The 14572-nt window shown below is 42.9% G+C and overlaps 2 protein-coding genes across 4 annotated transcripts in view; one reads left to right on the top strand and one right to left on the bottom strand.

The window, feature by feature from the left end:
• Positions 1-1473, bottom strand: part of PITPNC1 (phosphatidylinositol transfer protein cytoplasmic 1) — a 76854-nt gene extending 75381 nt beyond the window's left edge. For both annotated transcript variants that reach the window (XM_015645443.3, XM_015645444.3), the window contains exon 1: positions 836-1473. In XM_015645443.3, the coding sequence (XP_015500929.1) occupies positions 836-883 (48 nt within the window). In that variant the 5' untranslated portion in view covers positions 884-1473. The remainder of the gene's footprint in view (positions 1-835) is intronic.
• Positions 1474-6002: 4529 nt separating this feature from the next.
• PSMD12 (proteasome 26S subunit, non-ATPase 12) lies at positions 6003-14227 on the top strand. Of its 2 annotated transcripts, none has more exons than XR_001524426.3 (11): positions 6003-6174; positions 8179-8238; positions 8449-8577; positions 9622-9729; positions 10660-10764; positions 11227-11376; positions 11552-11686; positions 12233-12345; positions 12664-12838; positions 13312-13444; positions 13777-14225. XR_001524426.3 is itself a non-coding variant. In XM_015645440.3 (11 exons), the coding sequence occupies exons 1-11, from the start codon at positions 6067-6069 to the stop codon at positions 13984-13986; spliced, it is 1371 nt and encodes a 456-aa protein (XP_015500926.1). In that variant the 5' UTR covers positions 6007-6066; the 3' UTR covers positions 13987-14227. The 2 variants fall into 2 exon arrangements, 1 of the variants encoding a protein (XP_015500926.1); XM_015645440.3 differs by having other exon boundaries at positions 6007-6174; positions 13367-13444; positions 13777-14227.
• The last annotated feature ends 345 nt before the right edge of the window (positions 14228-14572 follow it).

The raw sequence follows: 14572 nt of genomic DNA, 5'->3' as shown, positions 1-14572 counted from the left end.
GGCGCCCCCTGGCGGCTCCGCTGCCGCCCGCGGGACCAGCGGAACTTTGCGCGCATCTCGGCGCAAAATGCGCGCTCAGAGGGCTCGCTCACCTCCGCGATGCCAAATCCGCAGCAGAAATGGCCAAATAAGACAACACCGAGGTTTTTTGTACTTGGAGGACCCTAAACCATAAAGCACCATCTCCTTTCCAAACGCCATCAGGCCTTTGGACACTTAATTGCACCCACAAACACTTCATGAGCACCAGTAACTCCAGAGCACATGTACTCCGTGTATCTTAATTAAAACAGTGAGCAGGTGGGATGTCTGATAAATAGAAACATAATGTTCCTAACACAGAGTTCAGAACACCGACAAATAGCTGTTTGACTTTCAATCACTTCTTTAAACGACAACAAAGTTTTACTAATAAATGATCACCTCTCTTTCCTACCTGTGCTGGAGTTTCAGGCCATGTTCAGCTGCGAGGATATTTTAAGCAAAAGTAAAATATGTTTAGAATCTGGGTTTTGGACAAACGCTTTATCAGATAGAAATTTCAGCACAAAGCATTCCCTTGCAAATATGCATGAAATTCCTCTGAAAAGTCTGGTTGGAAAATCTTTATAATCAATATTTTGACGACACAATGCTTTTGATACACTTAAGTTACCTTCGTTCCTGCAAGATTCCTATATTTTCCAATAAAAACATTCCTCTCTAACAAGTCATCTCCGACTAAGTTCATTACACGAAGAAAAAATATTCAGCAAAACAAATATAACCTCAATTCGCCTCGCAAGAGAAAAGGCTCGGTAAGGAACAGCCTCTCCGGTACGAGCGCGGATCTTACCTCTTCAACTGTCAGAGGCATACAGATCCGATACTCCTTCATGAGCATATTCCTGCTGCTCAGTGCGGACCGGCGAACTGGGAGAAAAGTGGTGATTTCTGCACAGAGATCACGACGGAAACCAAACACGGGGGGAAATAATCAAGCCTGTTTCTCTGTGCGCGCTTAACAATGTGTCCCCAAGACAGTAATGCAACCATCCAGGAAGGCTGACCCAGCGAGAAGAGAAACCACCACAACCGCTTCTTTCTCCCAGTTCTTCCTCCTTCACACTGCGATCATGGGAATCTCACAGACGCTCGCACCGAGATACACTACAAAGTCTCAAACCCCCACCGCTCTCGCCCCAGCCGAAGACATCCGTCGGAAGTGCATGGAAACGCCGGGCTCTCTCGCGGCTGTGTCAAGACATGCCTGGGGCGGCGAAAAGAACAAACGAGCCGAAAATGTGGCTTTCGCCCCCGCCGGCAGCACGTCGGGCGGCAGGAGAGATGCGATGCCGATTCCCAAGACAAAGGCTTTTTATAACGTTGCCTTCCCCGGCTGCCAAACGCGGCTCCCACCTCCCCGCCGCAACGCGGCTGCGGCCGCCGCGGCTCCCGCTGGGCTCGGGGGGATACGGGGGGGCAGCGCGGCGTTCGGGCGGGCGGGCGGCCGCGGGTTCCCCGGCGCAGCCGCGGCCGGAGGTGCTCACGGGCGGACTCCGCGGGAGCGGAGCGGCTGCAGCGGCGGCGGCCCCGGCGGGGCTCGACTGACATCAGCGGGGCGGCAGGAAGGAGGGAGGGGGCCGGCGGGGGGGCAGCGGCCGCCGCCGCTCGGGCGGGTTCAACGGGGCCGGGCCGCGGGGCTCCGGGCAGCGCTCGCCGGCGCCTCCCGGCAAGGGGACACCGGCAACGTTGAGCCCCAAGAATTCGCGATTTCACATAATTCTGCCGTGAAGACTTCTCGGGTTTTGGAAGTTTATTACCCTACGTGCGATAAGGCACCTTGCAAAGCATTTACACCCCCGTGCAGGAGCAGCGAGCCCGTGAGCCCCGAGCTCGCACCCGCCTCCTTGGTACAAAAGGAAAGGAAAGGACAGCGTGCGCTCGGTGCGGACATACACAGGATGTGGAGGCCTCACCCATTTCCCTTCTGGTCAGCCCTCCGCTATCAGCCAGCTCGTTTTGCAGCACAAATAAACCCCTTTTTTCATATAGTTTTTTTACTTTCAAATGACACGCAGAAAGTTCAGTGAAAAAAAGCCTCCTTTCCTAGCTGAACTATAAAGGTAGAACCGTTTTAGGAGGCCTCCCCTACTTTTTCGTGAGGAATTTGTTAGTGAAATCGTTTTGTAAAATGCTTGGGGGTTGTGTTTTTTACCCATAACTTGTTAAGTTACAACTTGAAATGCAAAGGAACCTAATTCTGAAACTACCTGGGAACCCTGAACTGTTACACAACGTCAGCAATTCATGTTTAAAATGCTCATCCTGCTGTTTCTCCTCTGTTCCCAGTGGCTTTAAAGCCAGTCACTGGATTGCAGAGAAGCACTGTAAGAGCAAAACACAAGGCACGGCACAGATAATGGTAAAATATACATCTGCACTTACATACCAGTTATTTGCAAGAAAATAAAAGCTTTGAAATACTGTATTTGGGACAGTTAAAGAGGAATTTAGGTCTCCAATGAAATGTGTGTTTCATAACAAGAAAGAGCAAAAGCCCCTCAGAATTTCATTGGTTCTGGATGTACATTTCAGAGCAATTCTCAGCCCAGAGGACACAGTGCCATCTCCTGGAGCCAACAGCGTCTGTTTGCCAGCCCCTTGCAATAATGGCACAATATTTCACATCCCTGCCTTCACAGGGAAGTGCAAACACCTACACAAAGAAATAAAAAAATCTGAGAGCTCTATTAACAGTCTGGATTTTCAACTGAGGTATGAACAATGTGTTTAATGAGACCTCTGTCTCAAATCTGACACAGCCATTTATAAATATGGAAACTGTGGCTGTAATTCACAATGTTGGTACTGTATGTTCCTGGAATTCCAAGCAAAATAGCAAAACCAAGGCAGTACCTTGTGATATCTCACTGCAGGAAGGACATTGAGATGTTGGAGCATGTCCAGAAAAGGGAATGGAGCTGGGGAAGTCTGGAGCACCAGGGGAGGCTGAGGGAGCTGGAGCTGGAGCCTGGAGAAAAGGAGGCTCAAGGGGAACCTTTGGGCTCTCCACAACTCCCTGACAGGAGGGGGCAGCCAGGGGTGGGGGGGTTGTCAGACCCTGCTCCCAGGGAACAAGTGATGAGAGGAAATAGCCTCAAGCAGTGCCAGGGGAGGTTTAGACTGGATATTGGAAAAATTTTTTCACAGGGTCATGAAGCATTGGAACAGGCTGTCTAGGGAGGTGATAGAGTCACCATCCCCAGAAGTGTACAAAAAATGTTGTTTGGACGTGGCATCTGGAGACATGGTTTAGTAATGAACATAGTGGTGGTGCTTGGCTGACAGTTGGACTTGATGATTTTAGAAGTCTTTTCAACCATAACAGTTCTGTGATTCTGTGGTATTACCCACAGAGGAGAGACAATTCAAATTCAGATGTAAAACATTATTCAGTTTTGAGAGATTTTCTCGTGGTTTCTTCCACTGGGAACAATATTTCTGGTTGCTGAAACACATTGTAAAAGAACCTGAACTTCTTGGCATAGGGCCTTGATGCTACCCAACTATAGGCAAAGACACTGATTTCAATAAAACCAGGAGAAAGACTTAAACTGGTTTATCACATATAATGTGATTGCAACATGAAGCAAACCTTACAGTTCTGTGTACATTAAAAAAGCAGATCTGCAGAAAGCAGCGTGTCAAATACAGAACCTGCTTAAAATGGAAACCAAGACTAATTCCCATATCTGCAGCAAAACATTCTCTGGTCACCCCAAACCACAGCAGTCTTGTGCTGATTGCACATGGGGAAAGTAGTGACCCCAAGGATATACCCCTTAAAACTTCTCATTGGGAGTGACCAGAGTTTTTCAAAGCACTCTCCCCAAATGCTTCCCAGGAGACATGCTCCAGTATCTGCCAAGCATGCCTGCCTTGCTTTTGGGTTTTGGTTTCCATGATTTGGCAGATTTTTTTCGTCTTACCTCTGCAACATGCTCTCAATGCTCTGTTGTGAAAATGAGACATTTTTCACTCGTTTTTCATTTCTGACCTGGGGGAAAAAGCCCAAATGTTAAATTATGCTGAGTATGAACTCCAGATGGACTTGTGTCAGCAAAGTGTCGCTTCAGAGTAAGAGACAGTAAGAGCCAAACTGTTTCTTTGGGTGTTTCACTAAGGACTTCTGAATAAGAATTTAGTTTCTTTTTTAGCCACTCAGGGATTCTATATCGAAGGCAATAGCTGCCTCCTCATTTCCCAGCGTACCCATGCAGGTAAAGGAAAACAACAATTGCAGAAGGCATTTATTTTCTTCTTTCACAACAATTGCAGAAGGCATTTATTTTCTTCTTTCACTCATCTGAACCAAATTACTGTATATGGGTCTATGTTCAATTAGAATAGCATGTGACTTTTAACCTCCGTGGAAGCCATCACTCCCAATCCATCACCTGTAAAAATATACTAATATTACCATGAGCTAAAAAAATTGAAATTGTAAAAATAAAAGCTCTGTAAAAATTTGTAAATGGGCAGAGTTAGGGAAGGACAACTGATGTGCTCTGTGTGATACCTGCATATATTTTCAGTACTTAAATCAACTGAAATTAAGTAAAAATGATAATGGATAAATTCTGTTATCAGACTTTTCAAATCAAGTTTATGTTCAAACAGAAAGTGATTTAAAACCCATTGTTTGTGCTATGCTATTGGAAGGCACGTATCAGACACAGTTGCAAAATACAGTATTGGAGCTCTGAATTCACTTAATTGAATTACTCTGAATTTGCACCAGTGCAGCAGATGTAGGAATTCAGTCTTAATCCTGTCAACAAAAGATTTAAACCAGTTATCTCAAATATCCCTTTGCCACATTAACATGTTGGTCTGTGTACAATATAATCTGAGAGTAACACAAAACAAAATGTAATTTCATGGCAACCTCTTCTTTCTGGAAATCCTAAATAACATCCAAAGATTCCCATGGCAGGTTGTTGGAACTAGATGATCCCAGTGTCCCTTCCAACCTAAACCATTCTGTGATTCTAATTCAGGGTGTTCCCTATTTTAGGTGTTTGCTTGCACACACGAGGGAGTTTTTCTGAACTTCCCCAGGGAATGAAACTTCTGTAGCATACGAAATTGTGTTGGGAGATGATGGCAACCTGCATGCAAAGCGTTGCACCAGCATCTCACAACTTATCAAACGCATTGATGGTGCAACGCAGTCTAGATAAGGATTCTTGTGCTCTTAAAAACCATGGTATGTCATACCTTTCCTCCACCTCTCCAGCAATGCCAGGTGATGAAAAGACTCAGGGTTGAATGAGATACAGTGAAATCCCCAAGGTGAAATCAGCAGCTACAGAACCCGGAGTGCTCCACTGCGGCCACACCTGACGCGTCCCCACGGCCCGGCTGTCCCCAAATGTGGAACACAAATCCCCCCTCCTCCTGCTTCACCACCCTCCAGCTCCGAGAAACACCGGGGCTCTGGCAACTGTGCCGAGCCCCGCGGCCGTACTGAGGGGCACGCTGGGGGCCGCGACTGCACTCCTGGATTTGTCACTGGGGGATGTCACTGGAGATGTCGCCGCCACGTCTGGCACCAACTCACAGCTCCCCTTCCTGGGTGCCGGGGAGTCCCCCGGCCAGACTGGGGCACAGAGGGGCGAATTGAGGGGAAGATCCATTCAGAGGGGCAGATGGCGGGCCGGGTCCCCTGAGAGGGGCGGATTGAGGGGGGAAACTCAGCGGAGCAGGTTGAGAGAGGATCCTCTGAGAGGGGCGGATTGAGGGGCAGACCCCCTCAGAAGCGCAGATCGCCTCAGAAGGGCGGATCGCAACGCCGGTCCCCTCAGAGGGGCGGTGGGAGGGGCGGTGGGAGGGGCGGTGGGGCGGTGGGAGGGGCGGGTCCCCTCAGGGCACCTCCCCCCTGCGGGTCCTGAGGCTGCCGGAGGTGACCACAGCAGTGCCTGTTTGCCGCGACGCGGGGCCCTTCGGCGGGGCTGCCCCCGGCGCGCCTGCGCGCGGGCCCAGCCGGTTCCGGTGAGCGCTGAGGCAGCGGAGCGGGCGGACATGGCGGAGGGCGGCGCGGAGCGGGCCGATGGCCGCATCGTCAAAATGGAGGTGGATTACAGCGCGACCGTGGACCAGAGGCTGCCCGAGTGCGAGCGGCTGGCGCAGGTGAAGCGGGAGAGGAGCCTGGCGGGACGGACGGGCTGAGTCATGGCGCGCTAGGCCGCGCGTGGAGGCGGCGCGGAGCGACCCGCGGCCGCATCCTGCCCCAAGATGCGGTGTTGACGGATCCGGTCGCGGGCTCTCCGTGCCGTGCTGAGGAAGGGGAGGAGTGGACGGCTCCGTCGTTTCAGGGCTGTGTGGAAGGGTGGGCAGGATGGAGGTTCGTGGCCGAGCACTGAAACTGCTTTCCGAGGCAGTGGTCACGGCCCCGTCCCTGCCAGAGCTCAGGGAATATTTGGATAACGCTCTCAGACACATGGATTCTTAGGATGTCCTGTGCAGAACCAAGGCCAAGAGATGGACTCAATGACCCTTATGCGTTGTGTCCAACTCAGCCTATTGTGTGATTTTGAGACGGGACGAGATTTCGGGGCGCAGCCTCGCGGGTGAGGGAACCAGAGGGCCCCAGTCCACCACAAGGGCCGTGGCTGTTCCCTGCTGGCTTTGCCCCGCGGAGTTGCTTGTTCATCCCGGGGCTCTGTGCGCTAGAGCTGCCTTCGTATCACAGGTCCCGGGTCAGGTTGGACAGACAGCGCTGAGCATCCTTTAACTTGGTTACATGCGAGCCCCAGGGAACCAGGGCGGGCTCTGGGACTGTCTCTGCCTCTTTCGGCTCAGTAAACAACGTCTGTGCACACGCCCTGGGTGACCGCAGGATGTGTTCCACACGGGGTTATAGTGATGGAGCATCGGTGTTTTATAAAAAAGTTCTTCTGTGGCTTGGAGATTCTTATGCAACTCAGATCTCAGAAATGAAAGAACCATGGAACCACAGAGTGGTTTGGGTTGGAAGAGGTTTAATTTCATCTTATTATAGCCTCTGCCTTGGGTAGGGACACCTTCCACTAGTCCAAATTTGCCTTGGACTTCCAGGGATGGGGCAGCTGCAGGTTCCCTGTTATTCCTGTCATTTGTTGTCCCAGTAGGATGGTATCTGACTCTTTACATGCTGCAAATGCTCTGCTTGATCCACATGTCTCATTGTGAAAAACACACATGTTGTACAGTTCTGAAGGCAGTAGCCTAAAGATAGATAAACTGCATCTTAGATTATTTTAAGACTACTGTATGAAGGGCAGGCACAGGGATTTTATCCCGCAGGCACAGCTCTGCAAAGGAATGGACACCATGGCCGTGTTTCATTCTACAAAACATAGAAACTCTGTGGCAGTAAGAGCACATCCCTGAGAAACCATTGTATGTAGTCTAAAATATTTTAGCTGGAATGTTTTAGAAACAAACTTAATTTTCTTCGGTTTGTTAGTATTTTCTAACAATTTTTTTGTTCCTAGTTTCTAAGTGTTTTTTGCAGCCCCACCATTGCCATGGGCTGTTACACCCATATGAACTTTTTTTTTACTAGATATTTGCTAGGATTTGTGACTTAGGACTAAAAGGACATTGTAGTATCTTACACTCCTCTAAACAAAGGCAAATATGGTTCTCAAAACCCCTCCAAAACCAGAACTATTATAATTCCATGCTTAGCCTGTAAAGCTTGTAGTTAATGCTTTGTATAATACACTGTAATTATGATATGAATATGGGTGAAAGTAATAGGAGAAGAATTTTTTTGGGCAAGGTAGTTAATTGCATATCTGATCTCACTGAAAACTCTGTTTTGGCCAGAGAAGAAATGAGTTTTCCATGCAGCTCAGTGAACATGAGCTCACCAAACCTGTCTGAAACTTGCCAGGTTTCTCTCCCAAGGCAGACAACTTAGAGCATGTGTTGTGCGAAAATGAAACCAGTACCTCCCCAGTTTTATCTGTGTAGAACTGTGGATTTAGCGTGAATGCAATGCATACATTTTTTTTTTAAGGAAAAGAAATCAAAAATCAGTGTACAGGCTAGCCTGTGTTTTTATTTATATGGGAATTTGAGCTACTCTCAGTTTAAACTGAATTATGTACTTAACTTATGGAGATAATTGTTTGCTTGTCTTATTAGGAAGGAAGATTGCAAGAAGTCATTGAAAACCTTCTCTCCCTGGAAAAACAAACACGGACGGTGAGTAGTGCGTGGTGATGCTGGGGTGTGTAACACTCTTCACGTTCCACTGGATTAAAGTGAAGGGACTTGGAGTATCCTTGGAGTATCAGTCTTTCTTTTCTTTAAAAAGCAAATCAGTAAGACCAGACACAATGATTTTTTTCCCCTTTGTGCTGGAAGGCTGCAGGTTGTTTATCCTGTCTCTGACATCCTCTTGGTTTGTTACAGGCTTCTGACATGGTCTCCACATCCCGAATCTTAGTTGCCATAGTGAAAATGTGTTACGAAGCTAAAGACTGGGATGCTCTTAATGAAAATATTATTCTTCTATCAAAGAGAAGAAGTCAGTTAAAACAGGTGAATTTAATCATTTGAAACAAAAAATAAAACTGTATTTTGGAGCTGTACTACATATCTGGTTCCCCCATGTGTGTAGGGACTTTGCACTCTTCTGCAATGTATATTGTAGATATAGTCATTATTCATGTTCAGATGTATATTAAACAGAGTTACTGCATTTTATTCTGCTCATATGAAATGTGTGCTTTGCATGCTTGCTTTTGAAACTGGCATTCTTTGGCATAAAACACTTGCATTTAAGGAAGAGCGAAGTTTATTACACTCTGTGTGTTCAGTTTGAGCAACAGGTAATTTTAGTGGCATCATTGTTTTAGGAAGGAAAAGGTTACCTATCCTTTAGTGTGCAGAATATCACTAGTATGTGTGAAAGTAGAAGTAAAGTTTAGTTATTTGACATGCACAGACTGTGGCTGAAGGTATGGATCAATGCAGCTGAATTTTGAGGACCTTCTTGAGGAAGACATTTCTAGAAGTTTAATTCTGGATTTTTTTAGAAGTAGGTATTATAATAATAATTTTACCAGCTTTGTCTGCATTGTTACCAGAAGTGCACATTCCCATACCTGTGCTTGCTACTGAAGGAAGAAATCCTCCCTCTTCCTTCCCTTACTGAGGAATCTACCGCTGTTCTAAGGAGAGAGGGTAGGGCATACAGTTAAGAGAAGGTACAAGTCTATTCAGCCATACAGGTCTTAGGGCAAGCAGAGAAATTCTAGCAGTCCATTTGAGTCCTGTGGATTTGGTAGAAGAGGAGTTGCTTTCAGGATAGAACTGCATGGCATGGATTATTTTCAATAACTAGAGAAACTGGGATGAAAAAAATGACAGGAAAGCATAATGTTTGCCTTGTAGCATCAGTCTGTAGTATCATTGTACACATCTTCATGAATCAGAGATGAGATGTGTCTTGTGTGCTTTTTGCTAAAATGAGTATATTCAGTGTGCTGTGAAACTATTTATTACTTACCTCTGAGTGTTACAGCTTGAATTCATTAGGGAAATCTAAAACCACAGTATGTTTTTCCCCTGTTTTCATACTAGGCAGTTGCTAAAATGGTCCAGCAGTGCTGCACTTACGTTGAAGAAATCACAGACTTACCAGTCAAACTGCGCTTAATCGACACGTTGCGTATGGTCACAGAAGGAAAAGTAAGGTTTTGTTTTAAGACTCAGTGTCTAAAAGGTAGAATAAAAATGTTTGCCTTCCTTAAAAGTCTAGTTTCTTAGCATTAGTTTTTTAATCTTGTGCAGCTAAGACTAAAACTAATTTTTAAATTACCCTGAGAAGCCAACTATTTTATTTCCTTCCAAAAGACTGCAGATATTTAACATATTTAAATCATATGTTGAAACACTGGTCATGTTCCTATGGTGTAGGTATTTGGTTGTGTTATTAATATATTTAGTAATTAATTTCAAAATTCTGAAATGCCATTTCCTTTTCACTTTTTAAAAATGTTATATATTAGAATTTGTTGGGGAAATGGGCAGGTTTAATTTAATTTCTCCTGCACTTAGAAAGGCATTACATATAGTTATGATAACCGGAAGGGGATACCAAGTGAGTTACTTACATTGCATTCCTTTTGCTTTAAAAAAAGAAATAATTCTGAATTGGGCAAATATGTGTCAATGTTATGACTTCTGTCTGTTAGTCTAAATTATTAGTAATTGAGTCTTATTGATTAATGGCTGGTTAGGACTAAGTGAAATAATTCAAATGGTTTGTGTTATTAAAGTTAATTAAAGTGTAACTTCCCATCTGTTTTGATACATTCTAGCAGACAAAGTACACAATTCTTTATTCACAGTGCATATCCCTTTGTATTTGCTTAAAGAGTCCTAGGTCAGTGTAGACATTATTTTTTAGATTAATTTGGGTCATAAATTTTGGTGTGTCAGTTATGCATTGTATTTCATCAGTGTATATTGTGGACAGTGCTGGTGTAGTGGATGGATATACTACAAATTTAGTTGTTATATGATGACAGCATCAAGTGTATTTCCCAGTGGGAGTTCCCAGAGTTTGCACTCCTCTTTAGAGAATTCCAGTATTTAAGCTCTTCTTTCTGCCCTCAGATATACGTGGAAATCGAACGCGCTCGCCTGACAAAGACACTTGCAACAATAAAGGAACAGAACGGGGAGGTGAAAGAGGCTGCCTCGATTCTGCAAGAGTTGCAGGTAACACCTTGGAACTCACAATTGCATCAGCAATAGCAATTAATTCTGACTGTCCTGAGATTGTTTAGAAACCGAATCAGATATGTTTGCAGAAATGCCTGGAATGAGATGAACTGTTATTAGTGAAACTGCAGTTCAGCTTTAACTGCTTTTGTTAATCTCGTGGTTGGGTTACATAGAATATTTCCACTAAGAAAGTAGATTTCAATTCTCTACCTAGTGCATTGAGTGTAGTGTTGGTGGATTCTTTGGTGTAAGTGGGGGTGATAATTAAAATGGTATAACCTTTATTCCATTGCCAGCTTTCCTTCTGCTGTTTTGTTTTGGTGTGTTCCCCCTCCAGACAACCTCCCACTCTTCTGGCACAGTTAAGTGCCACACTTGGTGACACTAGTCACACTAAGTGACACACTTCATTTTATTCAGCTTTGCCAACATTAAGTAGTTATAATTTCATTTCAGGTGGAAACTTACGGTTCAATGGAAAAGAAAGAACGTGTAGAATTTATCTTGGAGCAGATGAGACTCTGTCTAGCTGTAAAAGACTATATTCGGACTCAAATTATCAGCAAAAAAATTAATACAAAATTTTTTCAAGAAGAAAACACAGAAGTAAGTAATTGGAGGATTTCTCACTCTTTTTCCCTTCCCCCACCCAAATTTTAATGTGACTTCAATCTTCAGGTCTAAGTATATTTATTTAAATCCCTCTGTTTTCTGGGGTTGAGCTGAATTTCATTTACTTGTCATGGGGCTGTGTTAATTTGACTTTTTGACACTATTTCAGAAACTAAAGTTGAAATACTACAACCTAATGATCCAGCTGGATCAACATGAAGGCTCCTACCTCTCCATCTGTAAGCACTACAGAGCCATTTATGACACTCCCTGTATCCAGGCTGAAAGTGAAAAGTGGCAACAGGTAAAAAAACTTTCCATATGAAACGTCTGTATTTCCATGTGACAAATACCCATTTCTTACCACATCAGTGTACAGTGGATGAAATAGCTCATCAGTCTGTTTTTAATTTAAATGGTGTATTAACAAATTGATTAGTTGAAAACAGATTATATGATAGAGTTGATTTCAAAAAAATGTTTATAGCCAACATCTTCATTATATTACCTTTGAAACTGAGAATGTCTCAACTGTTTTATACAAGTGTAGGGATTATAAACAGCTGTGCAAGTGTGGTCTCAGTGGTGCTGTTGTGTGTGCAGTACAGATGTCTTTCATGTGAAAAGTTCTTTTTCTTCATGTATTTATTCAAAATACTACAATTTTGGTTAACCTGTGTCAATTTAAATGTACCACAGTTCATTTCTGAACGATAACATCAATTTCATCATAACTTCTTAATACACTGAGCTTAAATCTTTTATATATTAAACTCTAAACTCTGTATCAGTTTTGGCAATTCCTTTGTTTAATTATGGGAAATAAACCACACTTTTTCCTCTTAAACAGGCACTGAAGAGCGTTGTTCTTTATGTTATTCTTTCACCTTATGACAATGAACAGTCTGATTTGGTGCACAGAATTAGTAGTGACAAAAAGCTAGAAGAAATCCCCAAGTATAAGTGAGTATCCTTTCTAATAACCAATTCTTAGATTAAAACGTGTCTCTAACAGTGCAGGTTATGCTGAGTCTGCTGTAAGCAACTCTGAATTTAATGCTGCATTAAGAATACTGCAAAAATGTCATGGTTGTTCTGTGTGAAAATGAATGTCTCTTTTTAAGAGAAAGATCTTTGTTAGAAAAACAGTCTGACTTGAGCTGCTCCCATTATTTATGGTAATAAGAATAAAACATTTAAAATTATGCCTTTGATCTATTTAAAGTGTGAAGCAGGCCTTATTAATACAGGATTGTAATCCAACTCTACTAAACCATTTAGAGACCTCCTAAAACTATTTACCACCATGGAGCTGATGAGGTGGAGTGCCCTAGTTGAAGAATATGGGAAGGAGTTGAGAGAAGGATCCCTTGACAGTCCTGCAACAGATGTTTTTGGCTGTACAGAGGAAGGTGAAAAAAGATGGAAAGATTTAAAGAACAGAGTTGTGGAACATGTAAGTATCAGTGTCTATAAACAGTAGCTGTTTACTCCATGCTTCAGCTAAAAATGCTTTTTTCTTGCCATATTTTAATGACAAAGACAAAAAAAAGTAGTGAATAAAGAAAGCAGCAGGTCAAGTGTCTTTTCTGTTGTGTTGTATTTCAGGATTTTATTTGCTTGTATATCTTTATTGTATTTGTATATTTGGCATAGTTGACAGCAAAAAGATCATATTGCACTCAAATGAGATTTAGTAGGCATAATCTTACCTTAGATTAGTAAGGCATAAATCTGAAAGTCTTGCTTTGTATTAAGTTCATAATAGGTTGATTTGTTTTCTTAATAATTTATCACGTAGAGACTTTTATACCTTCCACCACCAAAAGAGCTGTTTGTTCACAGCCTCTCATGTCCCTCATGCTGGACTGCCATTAGAGCACTACAGTTCCTAATCTGCTTTTAACATGGACTTTTATATTTTTGCAGCCTGCTTCAATTATTTTTTGCACATAACCCTCTACTCTGAACACTTTTATTCCAGAATATTAGAATAATGGCTAAATATTATACCAGAATTACAATGAAGAGAATGGCACAACTCCTGGATCTGTCTGTTGACGTAAGTCTTGCTTTGCTTATCGTTCTTTCATAAGGGGGTTGTGTTTGTGCCAGAGATGTGAGTATTCAGCAGAGTAATGTTCTTGTTTGATTTAATTTTTTGGGTTGTTTTTTGGGTTTTTTTTTTTAATAGCTTGTGCTAGTACCTTGCATTTCCAGCATGTGTAATATTAAAGTATCTTGCATTTTTTAATGTACAAAATTGTTACAGCTGTATATACTTGTGTATAAAGAAAATCTTGTTCTGGGTGCTTTCATGCTGTTTGGGAGGAATTCTGGTGTTTTGTAGGTAAAAATGCTATTTTCTTGACTTAGTGCTGTTTGTCTTTACAGGAATCGGAGGAGTTCTTGTCTAACCTAGTAGTTAACAAAACCATCTTTGCTAAAGTAGACAGGCTGGCAGGAATTATCAATTTCCAGAGGCCTAAGGACCCAAACAATATACTCAATGACTGGTCTCACAAGCTCAACTCCCTCATGGCCCTAGTTAACAAAACCACACATCTCATTGCCAAAGAAGAGATGATCCATAACCTGCAGTAAGGTGCCTCAATAATCTCAGTGCTTTTAAAGAAGGCATTAAATCTTCATAATAGAGACTATTATTACAAGTGTGTATATGGTTTGTTTTCTCCCTGTCAAGCCTCCCTGGTCTAAAATTTAGAACATAATTCTGAAATTCCTGTTGACAATTAAGTTCCCTTGATTATTCATTCAGTTGTTAAATGTTTTTGCTACAATTGGTGAAAGAACAGAATAAAACTGTATTGCCTGTATAATAATAGTCTCATGATTTCTATTTTTTAATGTGTACCCTTATCTGTCTAACATGTAATTCTGTGGTTACTTCATTACAGGATTACTTTTGAAGCTGTGATTGAGAGTATATACTGTAAATAGTAAAATCCTAGGGTTTTACAGAGGTAACTTAAAATGATAATAGTGTAAAGTTATGTCAAGGTATTTTTTTAACAAAAACCTGGATGTTTATGCTTAAGAATAATGCTGTTTCTTATGATTTGGTAATACAGTTAGAATTTATTAATTAATTCTGAACTGCCAGAGCAATCAATACGTAAGTACCTAAATCTTTGATTGGTACAAGTCATTTATTTTGCCTGTTGTTACA

The sequence above is a fragment of the Parus major genome, chromosome 18 (genome assembly GCF_001522545.3).
Source record: "Parus major isolate Abel chromosome 18, Parus_major1.1, whole genome shotgun sequence".
Taxonomy (NCBI): Eukaryota; Metazoa; Chordata; class Aves; order Passeriformes; family Paridae; genus Parus; species Parus major.
The sequence above is the reverse complement of the archived record's forward strand: the minus strand, read 5'-3'. Positions and strand labels throughout refer to the sequence as shown.